This window comes from Callionymus lyra, chromosome 4 (genome assembly GCF_982586985.1).
Source record: "Callionymus lyra chromosome 4, fCalLyr1.hap1.1, whole genome shotgun sequence".
NCBI lineage: Eukaryota > Metazoa > Chordata > Actinopteri > Syngnathiformes > Callionymidae > Callionymus > Callionymus lyra.
The window spans coordinates 14,165,441-14,185,660 of NC_141821.1; the positions used below are offsets into that span (position 1 = coordinate 14,165,441).

Consider the following 20,220-nt stretch of genomic DNA (forward strand, 5'->3'; position numbering starts at 1 on the left):
AACCTTGACATCTATTCCACTGTTTATACCTTAACTGAAATATTCATTCTGTGCTGAAGGGCTGCTGGCGACAGTTTCTGAAAGTGCGAGCAGTGGAGCGAGTGGCAGTAACGTTCAAGGAGCGGATCCAAGTCGAGGATCTTGTGAAGAACCTTCAATGCTGGGAGAAACATCTCGACAAGGTGTGATGATTAATCCTCCAGCGATGAATTAAAGCACAACAAATTTAAAAATGAGGACTCACTCAGTAGTTTGATAAGATCTTGAGCAAGTGACCGCAAAAGAGCACATTTATGAAACATGCTGATGTCAGCATTGCTGCTGGGATCTTTTGTAACATCTAACCAGAGCCTTTACAAAATCCCCATTCACTGATTCTCCATTTCTTTTACTGACGGTATCATAAAAGCAGTTGTAAAATCTATGTCTTTTTCTTTTTCTTTTTTTTTAGAACGAGGTCAGTCATCACAGAAGCGGAGACACGAAGAAACGCCAACGACAGTTTCTTAAAAATGCATCGGCCGAGCAAAAATGTTAAGAAGGCTTGAGATCAAACCCTTCTTCTTCTGCACACAATCACAACTGGAATTAAAACCAAATAGAAGATATGTTTCTGGGTGTCATTGCTCCACTTTTAATCTTTTGTAGATCACATGAATATGTAATTTATGGGCTGTAAAAAATAAATCTATAAAGGATGTATAGTTCAGGACACAAGAGTCAGAGTTTGAAGCCTGTGTTGTTTTTGTAAAATATATTATATTTGATTGTATATTAAGACATTTTTGTAACATGTGAGTACAGTTTTTCTGATGTTTTTAAGAACTTTGGCTTTGAATCCACTGCCAGTTGTGTTGTAAATACATTGATGCAAAATCCAGCAAACAAACGGATAAACTAGAACCAGAAATTTCTTGCCTTATTTTTAAGAACTGGTACATCAGTGCCATCAGGATATTGAATGGTTGAATTTTCTTTTCAAATATTGAGAGGTTGAACTCATTTAAATTATTCAATATTTGTTATGTTTTAATTTCGATTATTCAATATTTGTTATATTTTAATTTAAATTATTCAATATTTTTTAATTCGAAGCATTTTAAATTCAATATTAAAAAATACGAAGCCTTTTTTATAACGCTGGTTCTGTTAAAAAAGGTACTTTCTTTATCGTTGGCAGGTTTAATCACATATATGATTTTTTATATATGAAGAAGTAGTTATTTGTGTCCATATATGAATATATATATATAATTATAACATCTTGGAATCAGGGTATCAAAGAAAAGAGATGATAAGATAGTGACTTACAAGCTAAAGTATTGTGTAAGACATTATTTACCTATTTTGATAAAAAAAAAAAAGAACAAGTGATTTTGTAGAAACAAATTGACTTAAAGATAAAGATTTTGTCAACAATATGGGTTCACAGTAGTATCGTGATACAGTGTCTTCACTACAAAGCTGTTTCATTAGCCCTCATCAACACATCTCTAGCGTACAGTATCAAGTAATAGTCTACAGAAGTATATTAACTAAAGTGTCCTTAATAACAGTAACAGTCCTTCATCTTCATTATCATTGTGAAGTCTCTGCATAACTGTTGACATCCAAAAGTTTCTTATCTTATATTTATCACTGCCTTCTTCATGACCCACTTTGAGGTGAGCCAGCCCCTCGGACGGGCCACCTTAAATGACCTGGCAGGCCGGATCTAGTCCCGGGTCATGAGACACAGACCATACGTGGTGACTGCATGTGAGAAAAAAATTAATGAATCTATATGGTTTAGTATTGGTTATTACTGTCGGAAATTATTATTATTTTTTTTAAATTTAAGAAGCGTTGAATGTTGACTTGTTTCAACTTTACTCAGAGATGAAATAATAAGAGTATAATGAGTATAATGATACAAAAACAAGGAGGCTCCGGGGCAGAGCCAGGTCACACTGCGGAGCTTATGTCCTGTATATCTTGCTGGGGAAAGAAAAGTCTAGATATATATGTTTATATTGCTGATTTGATAATTAAAAAAAATAACATATATTCAAGCAAGATACCGTTTATGAATGATAATTTCAGCTAACAGTATTTTTTAATGTTCATTTTATATTTTACCTGTCTTCAATTCACTCCATTCTCTACTAGAACCTCGATAAGAATTGAGTTCCATGCAGGTAAAAACTAGAATGTGAAACTGCTGCATACGATTCTCTTTTTGTACCAAAAAAAAAAAACTCTTATAATAACGTTATTGTGAGTAAAATCCACAAAAGAAACAATTTGATCTAGATCTCAATAGACTTTTATAGCTGTTTTACATCACATGTTTCTTCTTTACTTGGAGAGTTCCTCAGAAAAGAAGTAGTTATGTGTGTCTATCAAAAATTCTTGGAAAATAATAAAAAAGTGTTTTGAATCCCTTTGTTGCTGTTGAACAAGTGAACAAAGATGCTTTTGTTTTTTTAAGAACGAATCCACGATGAAAAAGATACGTGCAGTTCCTCATAGTCAATCTATTCATGCTATAAATTTGATAAATTGTAAATAAGTTCCAACATTTCCAACAGATACCGCGCGTATCTGTTGGAATTGTTTCGTCTCGGGATGAGAGGATGAGAGAAACTCTTTTGTAAAGGAGTCACGCTGGTTGGAAGATCTCGCTCCAGGCTCACACATCTGGACGCACCGGGCGCTCATGTGAGATCCGACCAATGAGGAGCAGGAGGCGGGTCCACCTTCACCTCCACCTCCATGCGCGTCACACGTCAATAAAACGCTTCTCGTGCGCAAGTTTACTTCTCATCGATCTACTCTTTCTGATCGCTCGAGATGGAAGTCAGCAAACCGCAGAGGAAGCCGGTCCGCCTCATCGCTGCCGCGGACGTCGGCATGGGGATCGGGAAGGATGGAAATATGCCCTGGAGTTTACCGTAAGTCTTCTAATATCCACGACGCACTGTTTCTATGGCGACGTGGTGAAACGGTACTAGAATAGATTAAATCGAATTAGAATAGAGATAGAATTTATGCATTCAAATGTTTTTTTATTCACACTCATATACACAGTGCAACGTGTTATTAGGGAATTGTTAAAGATTCAGGAGTACTTAAGGTATTCTGCAACTGTTCGGTAAGTTGTGCAACTTTATTTAACTTTTGCAATAAATACAAACAATGTTTGGCCTCAGATGTAGACTTGATCTCACAAAGTGGCAAATAAAAAGTCCAACTATTTACTGACCTTCTTTGAAATACATTCACTGTCATCATGAACATGTTTTGAACTTTTGAACTTATAAAGTTCTCCCCCAGTCTGAAATCTCAGCGAACAAGAGGTTATAAGAGGGGAGTATATTATGATGTAATAACGTCTTCACTCCTGCTTCCAGTTTTGTTTATACAATAATTATACGCAGTGACAAACCTCAATGCTTGGCCAATCACAGCAGAGTGGGCGTGGTTATGGTGAACTGGATGTTACCTCCAGAAAAATTTGGCGTTTTAATTGGTACAGGGCTTAAGCACATTTTTTAATGTAAATATTCTTTAAATGTGTAATCACCGCTTGCAAGAAAATAGGCAGTAAGATGGACATATTTGAAACAAGGATTTCCATTTTTAATTTAAATTTCAATTATTCTTTTTAATCTTTAGCTGGTTTACCTAAAATACCTGAGCGGCCCAGATTAGCCCACAGCGGTAACTCTAATCTCTGAAAACAGATTTATTGTTTTCATACCGATGTATCCAAGTTGTTTATTGTTTTGTTTAAAAGTGATTTTTTTTTTTTCCTACAGGAAGGAGTTCAAATTTTTCTTGGACAAAATCTCATCAGTAAAACAGCCAGGTGAGTAACGACTACTCGTCTTCTCTCTATCTTGTTTGTGCTGTTAATATATCGATTTAAATGTTTTACTGTTTAGTTAAATGAATCAGAATTCCTTTTCTAAAGATCCTGGTTCTTGGTTTTATTGCCTTTTTTTCACACATGGTCAAAAGAAGAGACAAAAAACAGATGTGACCTGAAGAAGAGTTCACGTTTCACATATTTGAAGGCCATGGATTCCGTCTCTAAACTGACAACTCGGTTAAAGACGATCCCAACCTTTCTTTCACCATATTTAATAGAGTAGATCACATGTGTCGGACTACATTTTTTATGTCACACAACAACAACTGTGCGTTTAAATGCTTTTGATGAAAAATTGTTGCTGGTCAATGGATACCTCACCAGCGGAGGAGCTTAATACAATTATAACCTTTATTTTTCTCGCTATCTTTGTCACCGGTGAAGGTATGTGAACTAAAAAAAAAGGTTAGATAAGGGACAGAGATGATGGATGTCAACAATAAGAGTAATAGTTAAGATTTTGTTTGGCCCCTCACTTAGACTGCTTGAAGGTTTTGACCCCTTGTGTGATTGAGAAATTCGAAAAGATTTGAAAGAATAAGTAGTAATATTTAACACCGCACCAACTCTGTCCTGCAGGGAAGATGAACATGCTGATCTACGGAAAGCTGAGCTGGCAGGCTCATCCCAAATCAACGCTGCCGTTACCCAACACCATGCATGTGGTTCTGAGCAAGACCCTGACGTAAGTGAAGCTGATCACAAATCTGATCATGAACAATAGATTGACCACATCTGTCTGAAACAAGAACAGAATAAACGTTTTTATGAAAAAGTTTAAGTCATTTCATGATTACATTTAAACGTTTATGTGTCAACATAAGAATGAAACAACAATCTATAAATCAAATGAAGACAATTAGATAGATCAGATAAATATCTTTGTATTTGTAAATCACAGTTTTTTCTGTTTTCAACTTGCAGTGATGTACCAGAACACGCACATTTCTTGCTCCAGGACTTGGAAAGTGCCTGCAACCTTGCTGGACAGTTTCCTCTCTGCAACCTGATCGAGACCATCTGGATCATCGGAGGGAATCAAGTCTACACGGTAGGTTTCTTTACAAGACATTAAAAAATCAATTAATTAAACAAGTAACTTGCATTTTTATTTTTAACATCATATGTTACTATTATTGTTGCTTAAACTAACTTTTTAACCACTTGTTTTTATAATTTAATTTAATTTTAAATAACAATAGAAGATTGTTTTTGGAAATTTACCTCAGCAAAAAGTCTTCTTTCTATCAGTTAGTTCAATCTGGGACATAATATTATTGTTATTTTGTACATATTCTTTGTGTTGATCAAGATCAAATAAAAAAGATCAAGTTTCGAATTAATTCTAATTTTTTTTTTTAATGAATTAAAAATAAGATTAAAACTTTTTTTTTCAATACCAGTAGGCAGACTTATAATGCTGTATATAAAGTCAAATATTGTATCAATATTATAATATATATATTGAGTTTTTTGTAGAATATATTGAGTTTTTTGTAAAAAAGAAAATATATATATTATTTATTATAATATTAATACCAATCTACATATTCTCTTCTGTAAAAGATACCAACCTTCGTGTGAATGTAATAAACTCGGGTGTGTCAAGTGTCTCATGGTTGTAACTGTGTAATTATCATTTTTTTTAATTTATTTTTTTCTTCACTCAAGTCTGCGATAGCTCATCCTTGGTGTGACCTGATCTACATCACCGACGTGATGGCCAAATACGACTGTGATGTTTTCTTCCCAGACTTTGACAGGAATGAGTTCAAACTACAAGAGAAGTATGTGTATATGAAGTTTTATTTTATTTTATTTAATAACTAGAAAGTTGAAACTCCATCAAATTCTCATTTTATTGATCTATTTCTTCAATTGGACTTTAAGTTGATTTCATCATGAAATGTATTTTTATTATTTAAAAAAAAAACATTGTGTTTAACATTTAGTGTTTGTATTAAAATTTAAAATGATTTGGTCGACCTAGCAATCAATTTAGTTACGTTTATTTCTGTTTATGTTACAGCGACTATTCCATATATTAACAACCACTTTGATGCCCATAATTACTATATTATAGAACTGAATATGTTTATATTTAGAAAATATCAAATTAAATGTTTCATAATTTCTCTGATCATCTCTCATGTTTGCTTTCGTTCAGGTTCCACGGCATAGATAATGAAATCCAAGAGGAGAATGGAATCAAGTACAAATATCAAGTATTCAAGAGAGAAATTAAAGACCAGGAGGATTAGACTGTATTTGTTGTTGTGTTGTTTACAAGTGACTGTTCCCACAATTGAAATGTGACTTTATGTTTGTAACAAATTATATCATTTGAACAAACAAGTGTTGATGAGAAAGGTTGATAGAATACTGGATTCTATTCCAAAAATAAATATATCATGATTCAGGGGGAGAAAATTAGAGTGTCAGGGAGTCTCAAACAAAACACTGGTCAAAAGTACAAACAACCAAGGAGTTGCTGCAAACGTCAATTGAAATTTGAACCCACAACCCTCACGGTACGAGGTCAAATTGACTTTGTTAAGTTTGTTTACGATCATGTCCCCGGGAGAGTCTGTTTGACTAGTTTAGTTGAGCTCAGGAGTTGTTGTGTCAGAACTGACTTTAAAATGCATCAGTTAAGATTAGTCATACTTTTTGTTTATGTTGTCATAAAAAATGAAGCTCAAAATAACCCATCATCACACTTTCATTTGCCAACACTGCTGCGTGACGCCATCTTGGAAAAAGGCACCTGTTTTCATGTCTTAACAAGAAGGATCTGTCTCGCCTGCAGTTGATACAACACTCTGCAGCGAGAATTCTGACCTGCTCTAGTAGAAGAACTCTCCAATCCTTATATCTCTTTATTGGCTGCCAGTTTCTTTCAGGATCAAATTCTGGTTCTTTCTATCAGATACATTCATGGTCAGGTTCCTTCTTACATCAGTGATCTGATCCAGACTTACACCCCAGCTCGGGCTCTGAGGTCTGTGGATCAGAATCTACTGATGGTTCCTCGCACACAGCTCAGGACCAGAGAAATCTTTCCAGACTGTTGCTCTTAATCATTGGAACGATCTTCCTCTCCCTTTGTGTTTGATGATCTACTGACTTCTTCAAGAAACACCTGAAGACGCTTTTATTTGTGCAGGCTTTTCCTTAATTCTGTGTTGGTCTCGGTGTTATCTTGACCTTTTAAGTATATATTTTATTGAGTATTGTTTTGATTTTTTAAGCGTGTTGTGGCCCTAGTCTAGCAAAGCGCTCTACAAATATAAATTACTTACTTACTTACTTACTTACCTAAAACTTTGTGATTAGCAACATTATTAAGATCAACTGTTTGAGCGTTGCTCATATTTTGGAAGAGTTTATCACTGCCAACAGGTTGTTTAATAAAACACCTGGTACAATTAGGTTTTTTTTCTCCCCACATAGAATTATTGTCATTATAGATGCCATATTAATCAACATGTTTGAATTTTGTATGTATTTTCTGATGAGTTTTGATTGATGAACACCTATTTAATTCAGATTTTTGATTGAGCAGAGACACTCAAGAGTTGAATCCAATATTTGCGTTGATCTTTCTTGTATGATTGGTATGAGATACGTCTTGTGCTAAAATAATGAAGTCACAATCGCATGTTTATCACTAAACAAGCAACTTCACTACCAGTATCGCCACTTAATACTTCACTACCAGTATCGCCACTTAATACTCAAAATGCCTCGTCAGCTTTATTTCGACTGTGGATACATCATATGTTGTGTCTGTTGCCAAGAACAATTGACTCACAAGAGAAACATTTTCAGGCAATTTGAGACTTGCTTTCAAATCAAGATGGGTGTGTTCAAAACATTTGCACCAGTGAGACTTTCCCAGGCAACAGTCTGATCCACTCCAAGTTTAGGTGTGTCTGCATCTAAACTACCAAAAGATCACAAGGACAGAACCGGTCTTTCTTTAAACCCGACAACCTCTTTATTTCAAGACGAGCATTCTACAGTGAGTACACCCTTTTATAACCTTGCCTCTTTTGTTCATTCTTTATCTATCTAACTATTGATGGTGAGCATTTGTCTGATTTGAAAAAATATGTTCCCTTCATTTATTTTACTTGTCTTTATCCCGATGAGTGAGTATATGTCAATTACTACTCTTGTTAGTTGTATTTGGAATATTTCTGCAGCAAGACAAATCATGTATGTTTTGACTTGTCGGATGAATAGTGTCTCCCTAGCTCTGGGTACGAATGAGTCGAGTACATAAAGCGTATCTGCTAGTCGGCTGGAGTTAGGGAGCTTTTTAACTTGGTTATAATACAGATAATAAAAACATATGTTTAGGTAAGTCAAGATAACATAGGTGGCAAAATATTTCAGGATTTCCTCCTTGGCTACGATATGACTTGGATTAGTTCAATGGAGGATCAGCACAAGAGAACTCGGGATTAGTTTGTCTGCTTCTCCACTTTATGTTCCAGAAATGGGATCGATTTGGCAGAAGCGTCGAAAAAATGAGTTAGAAAACATTGTTCTTCTTATCGAAGTGATACTAAAACTTACCAACCCTTCACTGCATGTGTTTCAATTGATAAAAACCTTTAATTTCTTGTTATTTTGTTTAAGTTAATCATACTAACTGTACATTTCTTTAAGCTTAAATCATTTAATCTGATTATTCTGTCACATTAAGGCACCATGGCATCGTTCGAGAAAATCTCCAAGGCCAACACCCAATTCTGCTTGGATTTGTTCAAGAAGATCAGTGAGGAGGACAAAACCTCGAATGTCTTCTTCTCCCCGTTCAGCATCTCAGCAGCTCTGGCTATGGTGATGTTTGGCACCGCTGGCCAAACACACGACCAGATATCACAGGTAACACACAGGTTGGCAAGCTCAGAAAAAGACATATGTCTTTCATGTCGTATTCCTGCTCCAACTTGAATTGAGGCACTTGCACTTCTTCTTGCACCTCATGGTGACTCATTGAGTTGAGGTGAAACTTAGGTTCTTTGCAAGCGATTTAAAACAACACTTTTGTACACACTTTAGCAGCAAGTTAATCCAATATTTATCTTAAAAGTTTAATCTTCCTGATAGTCAGGGTGTGGCGAAGGGAGCTGTCTTTACTCGTTGTAACTGTCAGTGTCATGCCACCTTAAGTCATTAAGTTATGAAGCCGATGACAGAACACATCGAGCATATAAAATTAGCAAGAGAAAGCCATGGCCAATGATGTCCGACGTGTGAAATTCTGGTTCTTACTTTCAGATCTATTCATGGTCATGCTCCTCCTTACATCAGTAATCTGATCCAGACTTACACCCCAGCTCTGGCTCTTAGGTCTGTGAATCAAAAAAATCTGCTGATGGTTCCTGAACATGCTCCCGGAGAGATATCCTTCCAGGCTGTTGCTCCTAAACTTTGGAATGGTGTTCCTCTCCCTCTGTGTTTGATGAACTACTGACTCCTTCAAGAAACATCTTAAGACATTTTTATTCATGCAGGCTTTTCCCTGATTTTCTGGGACTCCTGTGTTTGTCTTATGTGTCTTGATCTTTTAAAGTATATATTTTAACTGTGCATTGTTTGTGATTGTTAAAGCGCTTGGTTTAAACAGGCGCTTTACAAATAATCTTTACTTACTTACCTACATCTCGACTTAAATGGGACCTTTTCTGGCGCTATAGTTAATTTAACCTACTGTCTGCCACCAGGTTCTGTGTTTCACTGAGTCAGACAGGAACAATCGAGGAGAAGACCCTGATCCAATGCTGTCCCAGTCTCTGATGCAAACACAGTCTCCGATGCAGTCCCAGATGCAGACAAGGCTGCAGGTGCGCATGCAGATCAGCCAGTCGAGGAGACTGCCAGAGTACCTGCTGAAGGTAGGTTTTCTACCCAGTTCCCTCTCATCGGATGTTGCGTGTGTTTTCCCAAAATTGCACTTTATCCTTCCTAATTTCTGCATTGTATAATCAGATCATATGGTCATCATTTTTTATGTAACTGTAGAGACATTATTCCTTTTGTGCGTAAATACGATATCTCCTTCTTCTCAGGTTCTGAAACCTGACGGCAGTGCCGATGACATCCACAGTGACTTCTACAAACTGTTGAAGGAGCTCAAAGCGTTGTCTTCGCTTCAGCTCGCCAACAGGCTATATGGAGAAAAGACCTTCACTTTTCTGGAGGTGATTTCAATAATAAGTGTGTACATAGTAAACAAAAACTTGAGCTGAGGTTGGTTTTTTTTAAGCAAGGTTACCAACCAATTTTAGCTGGATTTCTAATTCCTCACTATCATTAAAAAACCTGAGAACTTTCAACTCTAACCTGATGGAAAGAACCACACAACCAAGTCTCACTATTGTTATTCACACCCTCCTAGTATCCTGTACCGGGTGATCTGTGTTAGTCATATAGCCTGTGCCAGAATATCTCTTAATAGCCAAAAACAAATAAACAAGTCGATAGATTCTCCTCATGAAACAAGAGATGCAACACGATCAAATCAAACTCTTTCAAATAAGGATAAATTATAAAAAAAGAAAAAAAAGTGTGTAACTTTCTTTAATGTGTGCTGATTGTGTTGCTAGGAATTTCTAAACTGCACCAAGGACAAATACGGTGCAGAGTTGGAGTCTGTGGATTTTGCCACCATGGCCGAGGAAGCCCGGAAAAACATCAACAACTGGGTGGAGAAGAACACTGCAAGTAATTAATGCACATTTTATTACACTCATATTATATATTAGAATAACAGGACTCTTATTATAAAGGAAAATTGGCTTTGTGTGGAATTATTGTCCAGCCTAATGAAACAAAAAAACAAGCAAACTAATGTACTGTGAATTAATTTCTTTTGTACTAACCAGTAATGTCAGTCCCCTTTAATGTAGTGGCTTCTCAATGCACCGTTGCCATGTACTGCATGTGCATTTGTTTTTACGAATTGAATACGCAAAGATGAGATAGAGGGTTTTTTTCTCAGTTTTTGGTTTCATCTTCCCAGTAACTTCCAAAAGAACTTCATGAGAAACCACTGTGTCCGACCAGGTGCTAACAAGTTTGGTGGTCAGGTGAATACTAGACAAAATTATGTAGGGAAGAGCATTGAAAAAATACCAGCTAGCAAGTTCTACTACATATCTCATGCCACTCTCATTAAACTAATCCGTACAATTGATATTTATAAATAAAATTCATGTTTACTTTTACATTTTGCCTCTTTAACAGAAATGTATTAAACTTTCTGATTCATCAATAGTCAAATCCTCCTGATCCTCAATGCTGAGCTGGATTATTGGTGTGACAGACAGTGAAGTTACTCAGAGTTGTTGGTTACATTCACCAAACCTGATCCCCTGCTGGGAAATGTTATCCAGCCATCTCCCTTTAAAAGCATGTATCCACACCCTATTTGTTTTGAGTCTCTGCCAAAGTTCTCTAGTTTTCCACCCATTACTCAGTTAAATTGCACAACAGCCCAATGTTTAACCAATATTCTCTGCAAACAATAAAGCCACAACTGTTTTGGTGTTTAGGCAAAATCAAGGACCTCCTTCCTGATGGTGCAGTGGGCGCTGCAACTGTGCTGGTACTCGTGAACGCCATCTACTTCAAGGAAAAATGGTTGCAGCAGTTCAACAAAGACGACACAATTGATGCCCCTTTTAGAAAAAACAAGGTAGGAATGAACAGAACAGTTGTAGGTGCATTCCTTCAAAGATGTCAGCTATATTTAAAAAAAACTCACTTGCCTTTTTGTTGAGTGTTGGTCTGTTTGTGCAAATACACCTTTATCACATGAGAGATGCAACATTTTATGCAAGGCAACCTTGAGTGCCCAGAAAGGCACCTTGAAATAAAAAAAATGAATTATTATCATTATTATTTTTAACAGCTGTGTATTTTAAACTGGTTTTTAAACAAACATTTTTTCATCTGTGTATTTATTAAGCAGCACAACAATTAACAACAATTATGTACTATTTTGTTTAAACGAGGGACGAGATGATTTTAAAGATTCAGTTTCATTCGGGATAATTCAAGCATTGACTTAAATGACCATTGGAAAAAAAAAAAAACTCTCTCTGGTTGTTGCAGGATGAAACAACGACGGTGAAGATGATGCGTCAGAAGAGTAAATTCAATCATGCTGCCCTTGTGGAAGAACATCTCCAGGTATTCAGTTTGCTTTTTTACAGATGTATATCAAAACAAATATTATTTCAGATGACCCTAACATTGCTACAGTCATTAAATAAATGACGAAAGATTTTTGTCACACAGATTATCATAAATGTTAGACTGTCTTATTTAATTCTAAAGTGAAATATATTATAAGATCTTTTTGTATTAGTAATGGGGATTTTAAGGGTCCATCTATTTTCAGATTTTGGAGATGCTTTATGTAGGGGAGGAACTGAGCATGATCATCTTGCTGCCTGATGATATGGAGGATGAGACGACTGGACTGGAGAAGGTACAGACAAACATGTAAACAGAAAGTTTGCGAACACATCGAATGATAATGAGACCATATTTTAGTTTTATCAATCCAATTAAATACATTTTTTTAGCATTAATGATATCACTGACTACAATGACACAAAATTCAATTATTTTCTACTCATCCACATGTTAGGGTAGAACGGTTGGGGCTGATGAAATGTTCTTCTAATGATAGTACAGAATGCAACGAAGTTTTGAACAGTAACTCCTGAAAGTTTTAATTACAATCTGCTGATACATTATTATTATTTAATTAAATTAATCTAAACGGTGGACGGACAGACGACAGACATGATGATCGTATAACATTAACAGGTTATGAAAGTCAAATAACACAAGAACGAAATGTTGACAATTCTTTCGACAGTCAGGAAACTAACTGAATACAAGAACAAGGTTAATAATCGCTGAGCCTAAAGACAAAAAGAAATATAGGTCTCAACAAAGCCTTGTGGGAATTCCAAAACACATGAAAGAATTAAGAAAAGCTCAGGAGAAGTATCAAGGAACAATATGTTACCAGTATATAAATATGTGAGATCTGCCACCGCGGACTGAAACCAGGACGAAGTAGCCGGATCGTTCATAACAGATTACTTTTATAACAAGATAATCTATCAGGAGTAACACACATGGAAGGGGCACAAATATTGTGATAAAAACAAAACAAAAACAAAATAGACCATAACAAAAATATGAAAAATAATAACCTCGCACCGTTGTCTGCATTTCAGCTGGAGAAGGAGCTGACCTACGAGAAGTTCATGTCTTGGATCAACTCAATGAGTAGCAATGAGGTGCAGGTGCTAGTGCCTCAATTCAAGTTGGAGCAGAAGTACGAGATGAATGACATCCTTATCAAAATGGGCATCGTGGACGCCTTTGATGTCAGCAAGAGCAACTTCTCTGGTAATATATGAGTGATTTTATTTTCCAATGAATAAACCAGTGAGAAGAATGCAGGAGGCTTGTTTCTGACAGAGAGATAGTTTGTTAATGTAGGGCCTTGTTTGACTGTCTAACTATTGGCTTTAATACTGACTACATGCAGGGCCGTTTCCAAGAAATCTAACTAGTTACTTGTAGCTAAAGATAGCATTTCCGCTGTTCGAGAGCTAGACAGACACATTTGGTGCTTTAACACTACTAGATATTAATTTATTATATGGCTTCAAGGGGGTCTGGTTTTGTTTTTTTAAGTGCAGGGGAAATTCAGTAGGCGAAAAACTTCTGAAAAGTCTATATGGTTTTCATCCCATAATGCGATCTCCTCCTGCCCTGTGACAATAAAATCACTATAGAAAATTTGTTATCAGTCTCTAGATACGAAAGCCTTGCAAAACTGCTTCAAACAAGGTAGAGGAAAAGGAATAGAATAGGAAGCAAACTAAGAGAAATGGACAAAATGTAAAAGGATCATGACAATACAGTACTGTAAACACATTTGTTAGTGAGTTTCTATTCATAAGAGAAGTGGCCATAAGCTTATGAACAACAGATGGCGCCAAAAATAGCATAGAGATAAATATTGCATCATGAAAAATAGTTTTACAAATGAGTATCGTCTTTAAAATATGACAATGAGGATGATTCCGTGGCAGATCACAAATCCTAATTCGTAATATTGATATTAATACTCTTAGTGTTTTAAACATTACTAAGAAAAAAACCTGTGTTTATACTGAAAACGAATTGTTTTAAAAGGGTTTATTACAAACGCAGGACAGTTTTGTTTCAAATGATTATTAAATGTTTTTATAATAATATCAGCTTTTGTATACCAACCAATACAGTCTGTGGTCCAGCAACCTGAAGTATCACTAGAGGAAACAGACATGCAACTGTTTAATATTCTCTCTCATCAAGTCAACCTTTCCTTCGCATAATGAACCATCTTTTAACATTACATTACACAAAAACGATGCATAGATGCATAGATTAATAAAGTTTATCATCCATCCATCTATCCCTATTGTATTGGTTGATGTGTAAAAAAACTAATATTTAATGATCATATAAAACAAAACTGACATTCGATTCTAAACAAACTTCTTCTTTTTTTAATATTGTGTTTAGAAACGTTAATCTATTGAGTGTGATTCCAGTATAAACACACTTCGTATCACTATTATGAATTGGGATTGATGATCTTCTATGGACATATCGTCATTGTCATATTTTCAAGTAATTTAGACGATACTAATCTGTATCTATCTATATGTACATTTTTATACTGTATTGATTCTCAATAGATTGTATTGTTTTCACCACAAGCCTAAATAAAGTTACCAGCTCAGTCTAACCTCAGAAAAAGCCTATAAATTGTTAACCCAGAAGAAATTCCACACTTTTTTAATAGAAACAGAAAAGTTGGGGTTCCCATCAGTCTTTGCATCTTCTCCATGACAAACTGTCACCATCATATGTAATATAAATGTCCTTTACTTCCAGGCATGTCTACAGCAAGCAATCTGGAGATCTCCAAAGTTGTCCACAAAGCGTATTTGGAGGTGAACGAGGAGGGAACTGAAGCCGCTGCTGCCACTGGTGTTGTTATTGAAGAGCGGGCTCTTATTTTTCCACTGATCTTTAAGGCAGACCATCCATTCCTCTTCTTCATTCTTCACAAACCATCCATGTCTGTCTTATTCACTGGCCGGTACTGTAACCCTGAGTGATACAGTCATTGACTTCCTTTTCTTGTACAATATGAATCAAAGCATTGAAAAAGATATTTCGAACAAGAATCGTAAATAAAAAAGTTCTCTTAAAATTTCACCTTTTTCAAATCCTTTTTTTTGTATGGAGGCAAAAAAATGTTAAAGTGCACTTAACTCAGAAACAACAACTTGAAGAATTGAGTTTGGATTAGGTGTCGCCAGAAGATGGTTGATGTATGTGGCTGACAATTGTGGCACAATCCTAGTGTTTTATTATGCTTCTGTGTGATTCCAAAGGTACCACGCCAACACGGGTGTTTTAAAATGTGTGACTGTATGACTCTAAACAACACAATAAAAAATGGATTCAAATTAACTTTAGTTCTGAAAACATGAGGATTGCACTGACACTAACAAGTAGAACAACTAACATTTCTCCGATCCTTAAATCTCTTCACTGGCTTCCAGTTTCTTTCAGGATCAACTTTAAAATTCTGGTTCTTACTTTCAGATCTATTCATGGTCAGGCTCCTCCTTACATCAGTGATCTGATCCAGCCTTACACCCCAGCTCGGGCTCTGAGGTCTGTGGATCAGAATCTACTGATGGTCCACGGTTCAGGACCAGAGGAGAGAAATCCTTCCAGGCTGTTGCTCCTAAGCTTTGGAACGATCTTCATCTCCCTCTGTGTTTGATGATCTACTGACTCCTTCAAGAAACATCTTAAGACGTTTTTATTTGTTCAGGCTTTTTCTTGATTTTCTGGAAATCCTGTTGTGTTATCAGTTTTATCTTGACCTTTAAAGTATATACTTTATTGAATATTGTTTTTATTGTTTAAGATCTTTGTGACCCTGGTCTAGAAAAGCGCTATACAAATAAAAATTACTTACTTACTTACTTACTTACTTACTTACTAACACTGTCAATCAATATTATTGTGTAACTACTGCATACGAAGGGAGGCGTGGAGTACTTCAATGTCAAATAAAATGAATTTTTAGCCAAGATGTTTTGACCAAAATGCCAGCTTCCGATTAGATGACACGAGGACATTTATTTGCTTGCATCGATTTGTGCAATGTAACGTTAAAAGATGGTTAAAGATGAAAAAAAGTTGACTTAATGAGAGAGAATATTAAACAGTTGCATGTCTGTTTCGCTCTAGTGAAACTTCAAGCTCTATATGGACCACAGACTGTATTGGTTGATGTGTACAAAAGCTAATATTATTATAAAAAACATTTAATAATCATATAAAACAAAACTGACCTGAGATTCTAATAAACCATTTGAAACAATGTGTTCAAGCTCAATCTATTTAGTTTTCAGTATAAACTCAATTTTTTTTAATAATGTTCAAAGCACTTAGAGTATTAATATCACTATTACGAATTAGTATTTTGATCTGATACGGAATTATCCTCATTGTCATATTTTAAAGTAATTTAGACGATTCTCATGATTATTTTTCATGACCAATTCAGGAGCAATATTTATTCTAAACTTTTCTTTTGGCGCCATCTGTTGTTCGTATCATAGAAAGGCAGTCACATGTCGTCTCCCTATTAGGGAGTCCCCGTAATGACGATACATTTCCTGGCTTGAGTCCGGCGGTTCTCGTAAATCGGATTATTTATTTCAAGCTCGGAAACCGGAGAACCCTGGGCACTCTGAGGGCCCCAAATTGACAATTCAAAAATGGCTTCCTCGAGTGAAGACCGTAAGTAGACGCTCCAATATTATGTTTATTAGCACTCCTTACAATAGTTGAAATAATAGAACTAAATCATAATAATAATATGTAATCATTGTTTTTACTATGCACCTCTCGAAATATTTTTTTTACTACTATTATTCACCTCTTGAAATATTTAAAATAAATATTTTTATGTAAATAATGTTGTTTTTTTCTCAAAAGCCTCCAGATGTTTGGATGAAATCACTTAAAATCATTCTGAAATCATATAACTAATCATAGTCATAATATGTAATCATTGTTTTTACTATGGACCTCTCAAAATATTTAAAATAAATATTTATTTGTAAATAATAGTGTTTTTCCTCAAAAGCTTCAAGATGTTGGGATGGAATTACTCAAAATCACTTTGAGATTAAACTAAATCATATTCATAATATGTAATCGTTGTTTTTACTATGCACCTCTGAAAATATTAAAAAAAAATATTCATTTGTAAATATAAGTGTTTTTCCTCAATAGCTTCAGGATGTTTGGATCAAATCACTCAAAAATAAATTTGAGATCATAGAACTAAATCCTATTCATAATATGTAATCACTGCTTTTACTGTGAACCTCTGAAACATTTTTTAAATATTATCTATATGTTAACGTTTTCAAAGTAAAAATGAATTGACGGTCTCTTGGCAGATCTAGTGAGCGCTCTTCAGGTATGTATCAGGCGATGACTCTACGGTTGCTTGAATGACTGTCGAATATCCAATATCAAACTAACTTTACCGTGGCCAAGTTTTGTCGCATTATATCAGTCAAACATTGAGCAGTTTAAACATTAGATTTGCTTCAATGTACAACAAACTATGAGTTTTGACATATATATATACATTCTTTTTCATCTTCTTTACAGACCCAATGGAAACTGAGAGCTGCGTCTCCCGGGCGAACACAACTTTTGCCCTGAATGTGATGACTCGTCTGGGGAGCGATGACAAAAAAGCCAACGTCATCTTCTCTCCCTTCAGCATCTCCTCGGCTCTGGCCATGCTGATGCTGGGGGCCAGGGGCCACACCCTGAAGCAGATGTCACAGGTACGAACACATTTTACTGAAAACATGTTGTCTTTCTCTGATACTAAATGGTGCTTTATAGTTTAATCTCATCCACTGCAGGAAGTGTGGGTTGTTTTGTTAGCCTTGAAAAAGATAGTATTTTTACGAGTAATTAAGTCGTTTTTTCTGCTTTTCAGTGCCTGGAGACTGAAGCCTGTCAGGAGGACGTTCACTCAAACTTCAACAAAGTGTTGAGCTGTCTTGGCACCAAGAGCTGGTTGAATCCACTCAGTGTTGCCAACAGGTTGTACGGAGATAAATCCTTCCAGGTTCTTGAGGTTTGTGTGTTCATCTGTTAAAAAAAATGCTCAAGATATTGTGAAAACAAACACGTATACTGTGTATGGAGCTTGAAGCCGAATTTCCCCTCGCGGGACTAATAAAGGTTTTCTGATTTTCTGATTCTGATTCTGAAGAAGTTCAAGACAAATAATAAAGGAAGTTGTACTTTTTTATCAAGTAGTTTGTGCGTGAAGTGTGAAGATGTTGACTGTGTTGTTTTTTGTACACGTTGTCATGCTGTTTTCAGGCTTTTCAAACATCGTCCAGAGACTTCTACAAGGCTGACCTGGCGCTCGTGGACTTCAGGAAAAACTCTGAGGGTGCCAGACGTAGCATCAACGATTGGGTGACGGAGACGACTAAAGGTTCGTTCAAGTGTCTTAAATCGAGTCACGAACCCAAACTCAAGGACATAACATGGAGATGAAAGCAAACCAATGACCTCACAAAAGTCATAATGATAATTAAATTATTTTTCCAGGTAAAATAAAGGACTTGCTGGCAGGCAGTGCAGTGCAGAGCAGCACCAACCTGGTACTAGTCAATGCCATCTACTTTAAAGCCAGATGGGAGGTGGAGTTTCTAAATAGAGACACCAACGATGGGGAATTCAGAATCAGTAAGGTAATAAAGTCGTTGCTAAGACATTAAAAAGTAATGTGTTCAACCCAATCCTTAATTATCCAAATACTATCCATTGCGTAACAGCACTTTGATAAAAAATAAATGTAAATACTTCTTTCAGACGAAGACAAAACCTGTCAAAATGATGAGCCAGAAAAGTCGCTTCCCTGTGTCTTTTGTCCCAGAGCTCGGCTTCAAGGTAATTGAAATATCTTTTGGACAAAACTTTACATTTAACTATAAAAGACTGATAACCGAGGAGTTTCAGTTTCTTTCATTGGAGATGTGAAGTTGACACCACTGGGCTAACTATTTGCAACAATATTGACTGGGATCTTGGCCTTCATTTGTGGGTCAGATCCTGGAGATGCCCTACAAAGGAAACAATGTCAGCATGCTTATCTTTCTCCCTGAAGAAATTGAAGATGACTCGACTGGACTGGAGAAGGTGAGACACTCTCGTCTGACACATTCATGTCAATATTGTAGATACAGAAATGTGACTTAATGTTATTCTGACAAGTCACAGATCAAATCAATCCAGTGAGTAGCTCCAGTATATAGCAATAGTCCAGTGATACCTGTTAGCATGATGAAGATGAGAGACCCAAAGACAATATGGAACATGCGTTGAAACATTTAAGAATGTGGTTTCTTACCTGGCAGCGACACCAGTTTAGCGTTCACAGAAGGTATGAAAGTGTATTTGTGTCGTCAACAGCTTGAGAGGGAACTGACGTATGAGAACTTTGTGAAGTGGACTCGCCGTGATGTGATGGAGGATGTCACTCTGAGATTATACCTCCCTCAATTCAAGCTGGAAGAAAATTACAACATGAAGGAGGTTCTGACCAGCATGGGGATGGTGGATGCATTTGACCCTGCAAGAAGTGATTTTTCGGGTATATCAGAGTCAAATAATGCTAAATAGTATGTTATTGAGAATAATGGAAATCATAAACTCTTCTGTCATTCCTCCAGGAATATCTTCGGGGGAAGAGTTTGCCGTGTCTGACGTCGTTCACAAGGCTCATGTGGCAGTGAATGAGAAAGGCACTGAAGCCGCTGGTGCCACGTCTGTTATGTTATTGGGTAGTGGCTTGGTGAGAAATGAATTCAAAGCAGATCATCCTTTCCTCTTCTTCATTCGACACAACCCCACCTCAAGCCTTCTCTTCGCTGGTCGATTCTGTTCCCCAGAGTGAAGCTCAACAGAGTTTCCCTGAAACGATCTCAACTTAAAGTTATTAAATATCGTTTCACCAAAATGTGAAATGTGCCTTCACTGCGATGATGGAAGTGTCCTTCTATCTAATCATGTGACAGCTGTTCTGGGGCAGCTTTCTTTTCTGCTCAACATGCACCTAATAAAGTGAATAAACATGAGCACAA

At 36.2% G+C, this 20,220-nt stretch overlaps 3 protein-coding genes across 3 annotated transcripts; all 3 read left to right on the plus strand.

Annotated features, from left to right (window-relative positions):
- The first annotated feature begins 2,813 nt into the window (after positions 1–2,813).
- Positions 2,814–6,180, plus strand: LOC148081797 (dihydrofolate reductase-like). Its single transcript, XM_087788850.1, has 6 exons — positions 2,814–2,933; positions 3,801–3,850; positions 4,493–4,598; positions 4,838–4,964; positions 5,585–5,700; positions 6,081–6,180. The coding sequence occupies exons 1-6, from the start codon at positions 2,833–2,835 to the stop codon at positions 6,172–6,174; spliced, it is 594 nt and encodes a 197-aa protein (XP_087644976.1). The 5' UTR covers positions 2,814–2,832; the 3' UTR covers positions 6,175–6,180.
- A 1,247-nt stretch (positions 6,181–7,427) lies between these two features.
- On the plus strand, positions 7,428–15,227 carry LOC148081798 (leukocyte elastase inhibitor A-like). The gene is made up of 10 exons (XM_087788848.1): positions 7,428–7,937; positions 8,628–8,809; positions 9,652–9,822; positions 9,997–10,128; positions 10,534–10,651; positions 11,482–11,624; positions 12,044–12,121; positions 12,333–12,422; positions 13,186–13,360; positions 14,903–15,227. Exons 2-10 carry the CDS (start codon positions 8,633–8,635, stop codon positions 15,127–15,129), a joined length of 1,311 nt encoding a protein of 436 aa, XP_087644974.1. The 5' UTR covers positions 7,428–7,937; positions 8,628–8,632; the 3' UTR covers positions 15,130–15,227.
- A 1,525-nt stretch (positions 15,228–16,752) lies between these two features.
- LOC148081799 (leukocyte elastase inhibitor A-like) lies at positions 16,753–20,214 on the plus strand. The gene is made up of 9 exons (XM_087788849.1): positions 16,753–16,834; positions 17,720–17,901; positions 18,060–18,200; positions 18,452–18,569; positions 18,686–18,828; positions 18,950–19,027; positions 19,187–19,276; positions 19,550–19,730; positions 19,810–20,214. Exons 1-9 carry the CDS (start codon positions 16,813–16,815, stop codon positions 20,031–20,033), a joined length of 1,179 nt encoding a protein of 392 aa, XP_087644975.1. The 5' UTR covers positions 16,753–16,812; the 3' UTR covers positions 20,034–20,214.
- Positions 20,215–20,220: the final 6 nt, after the last annotated feature.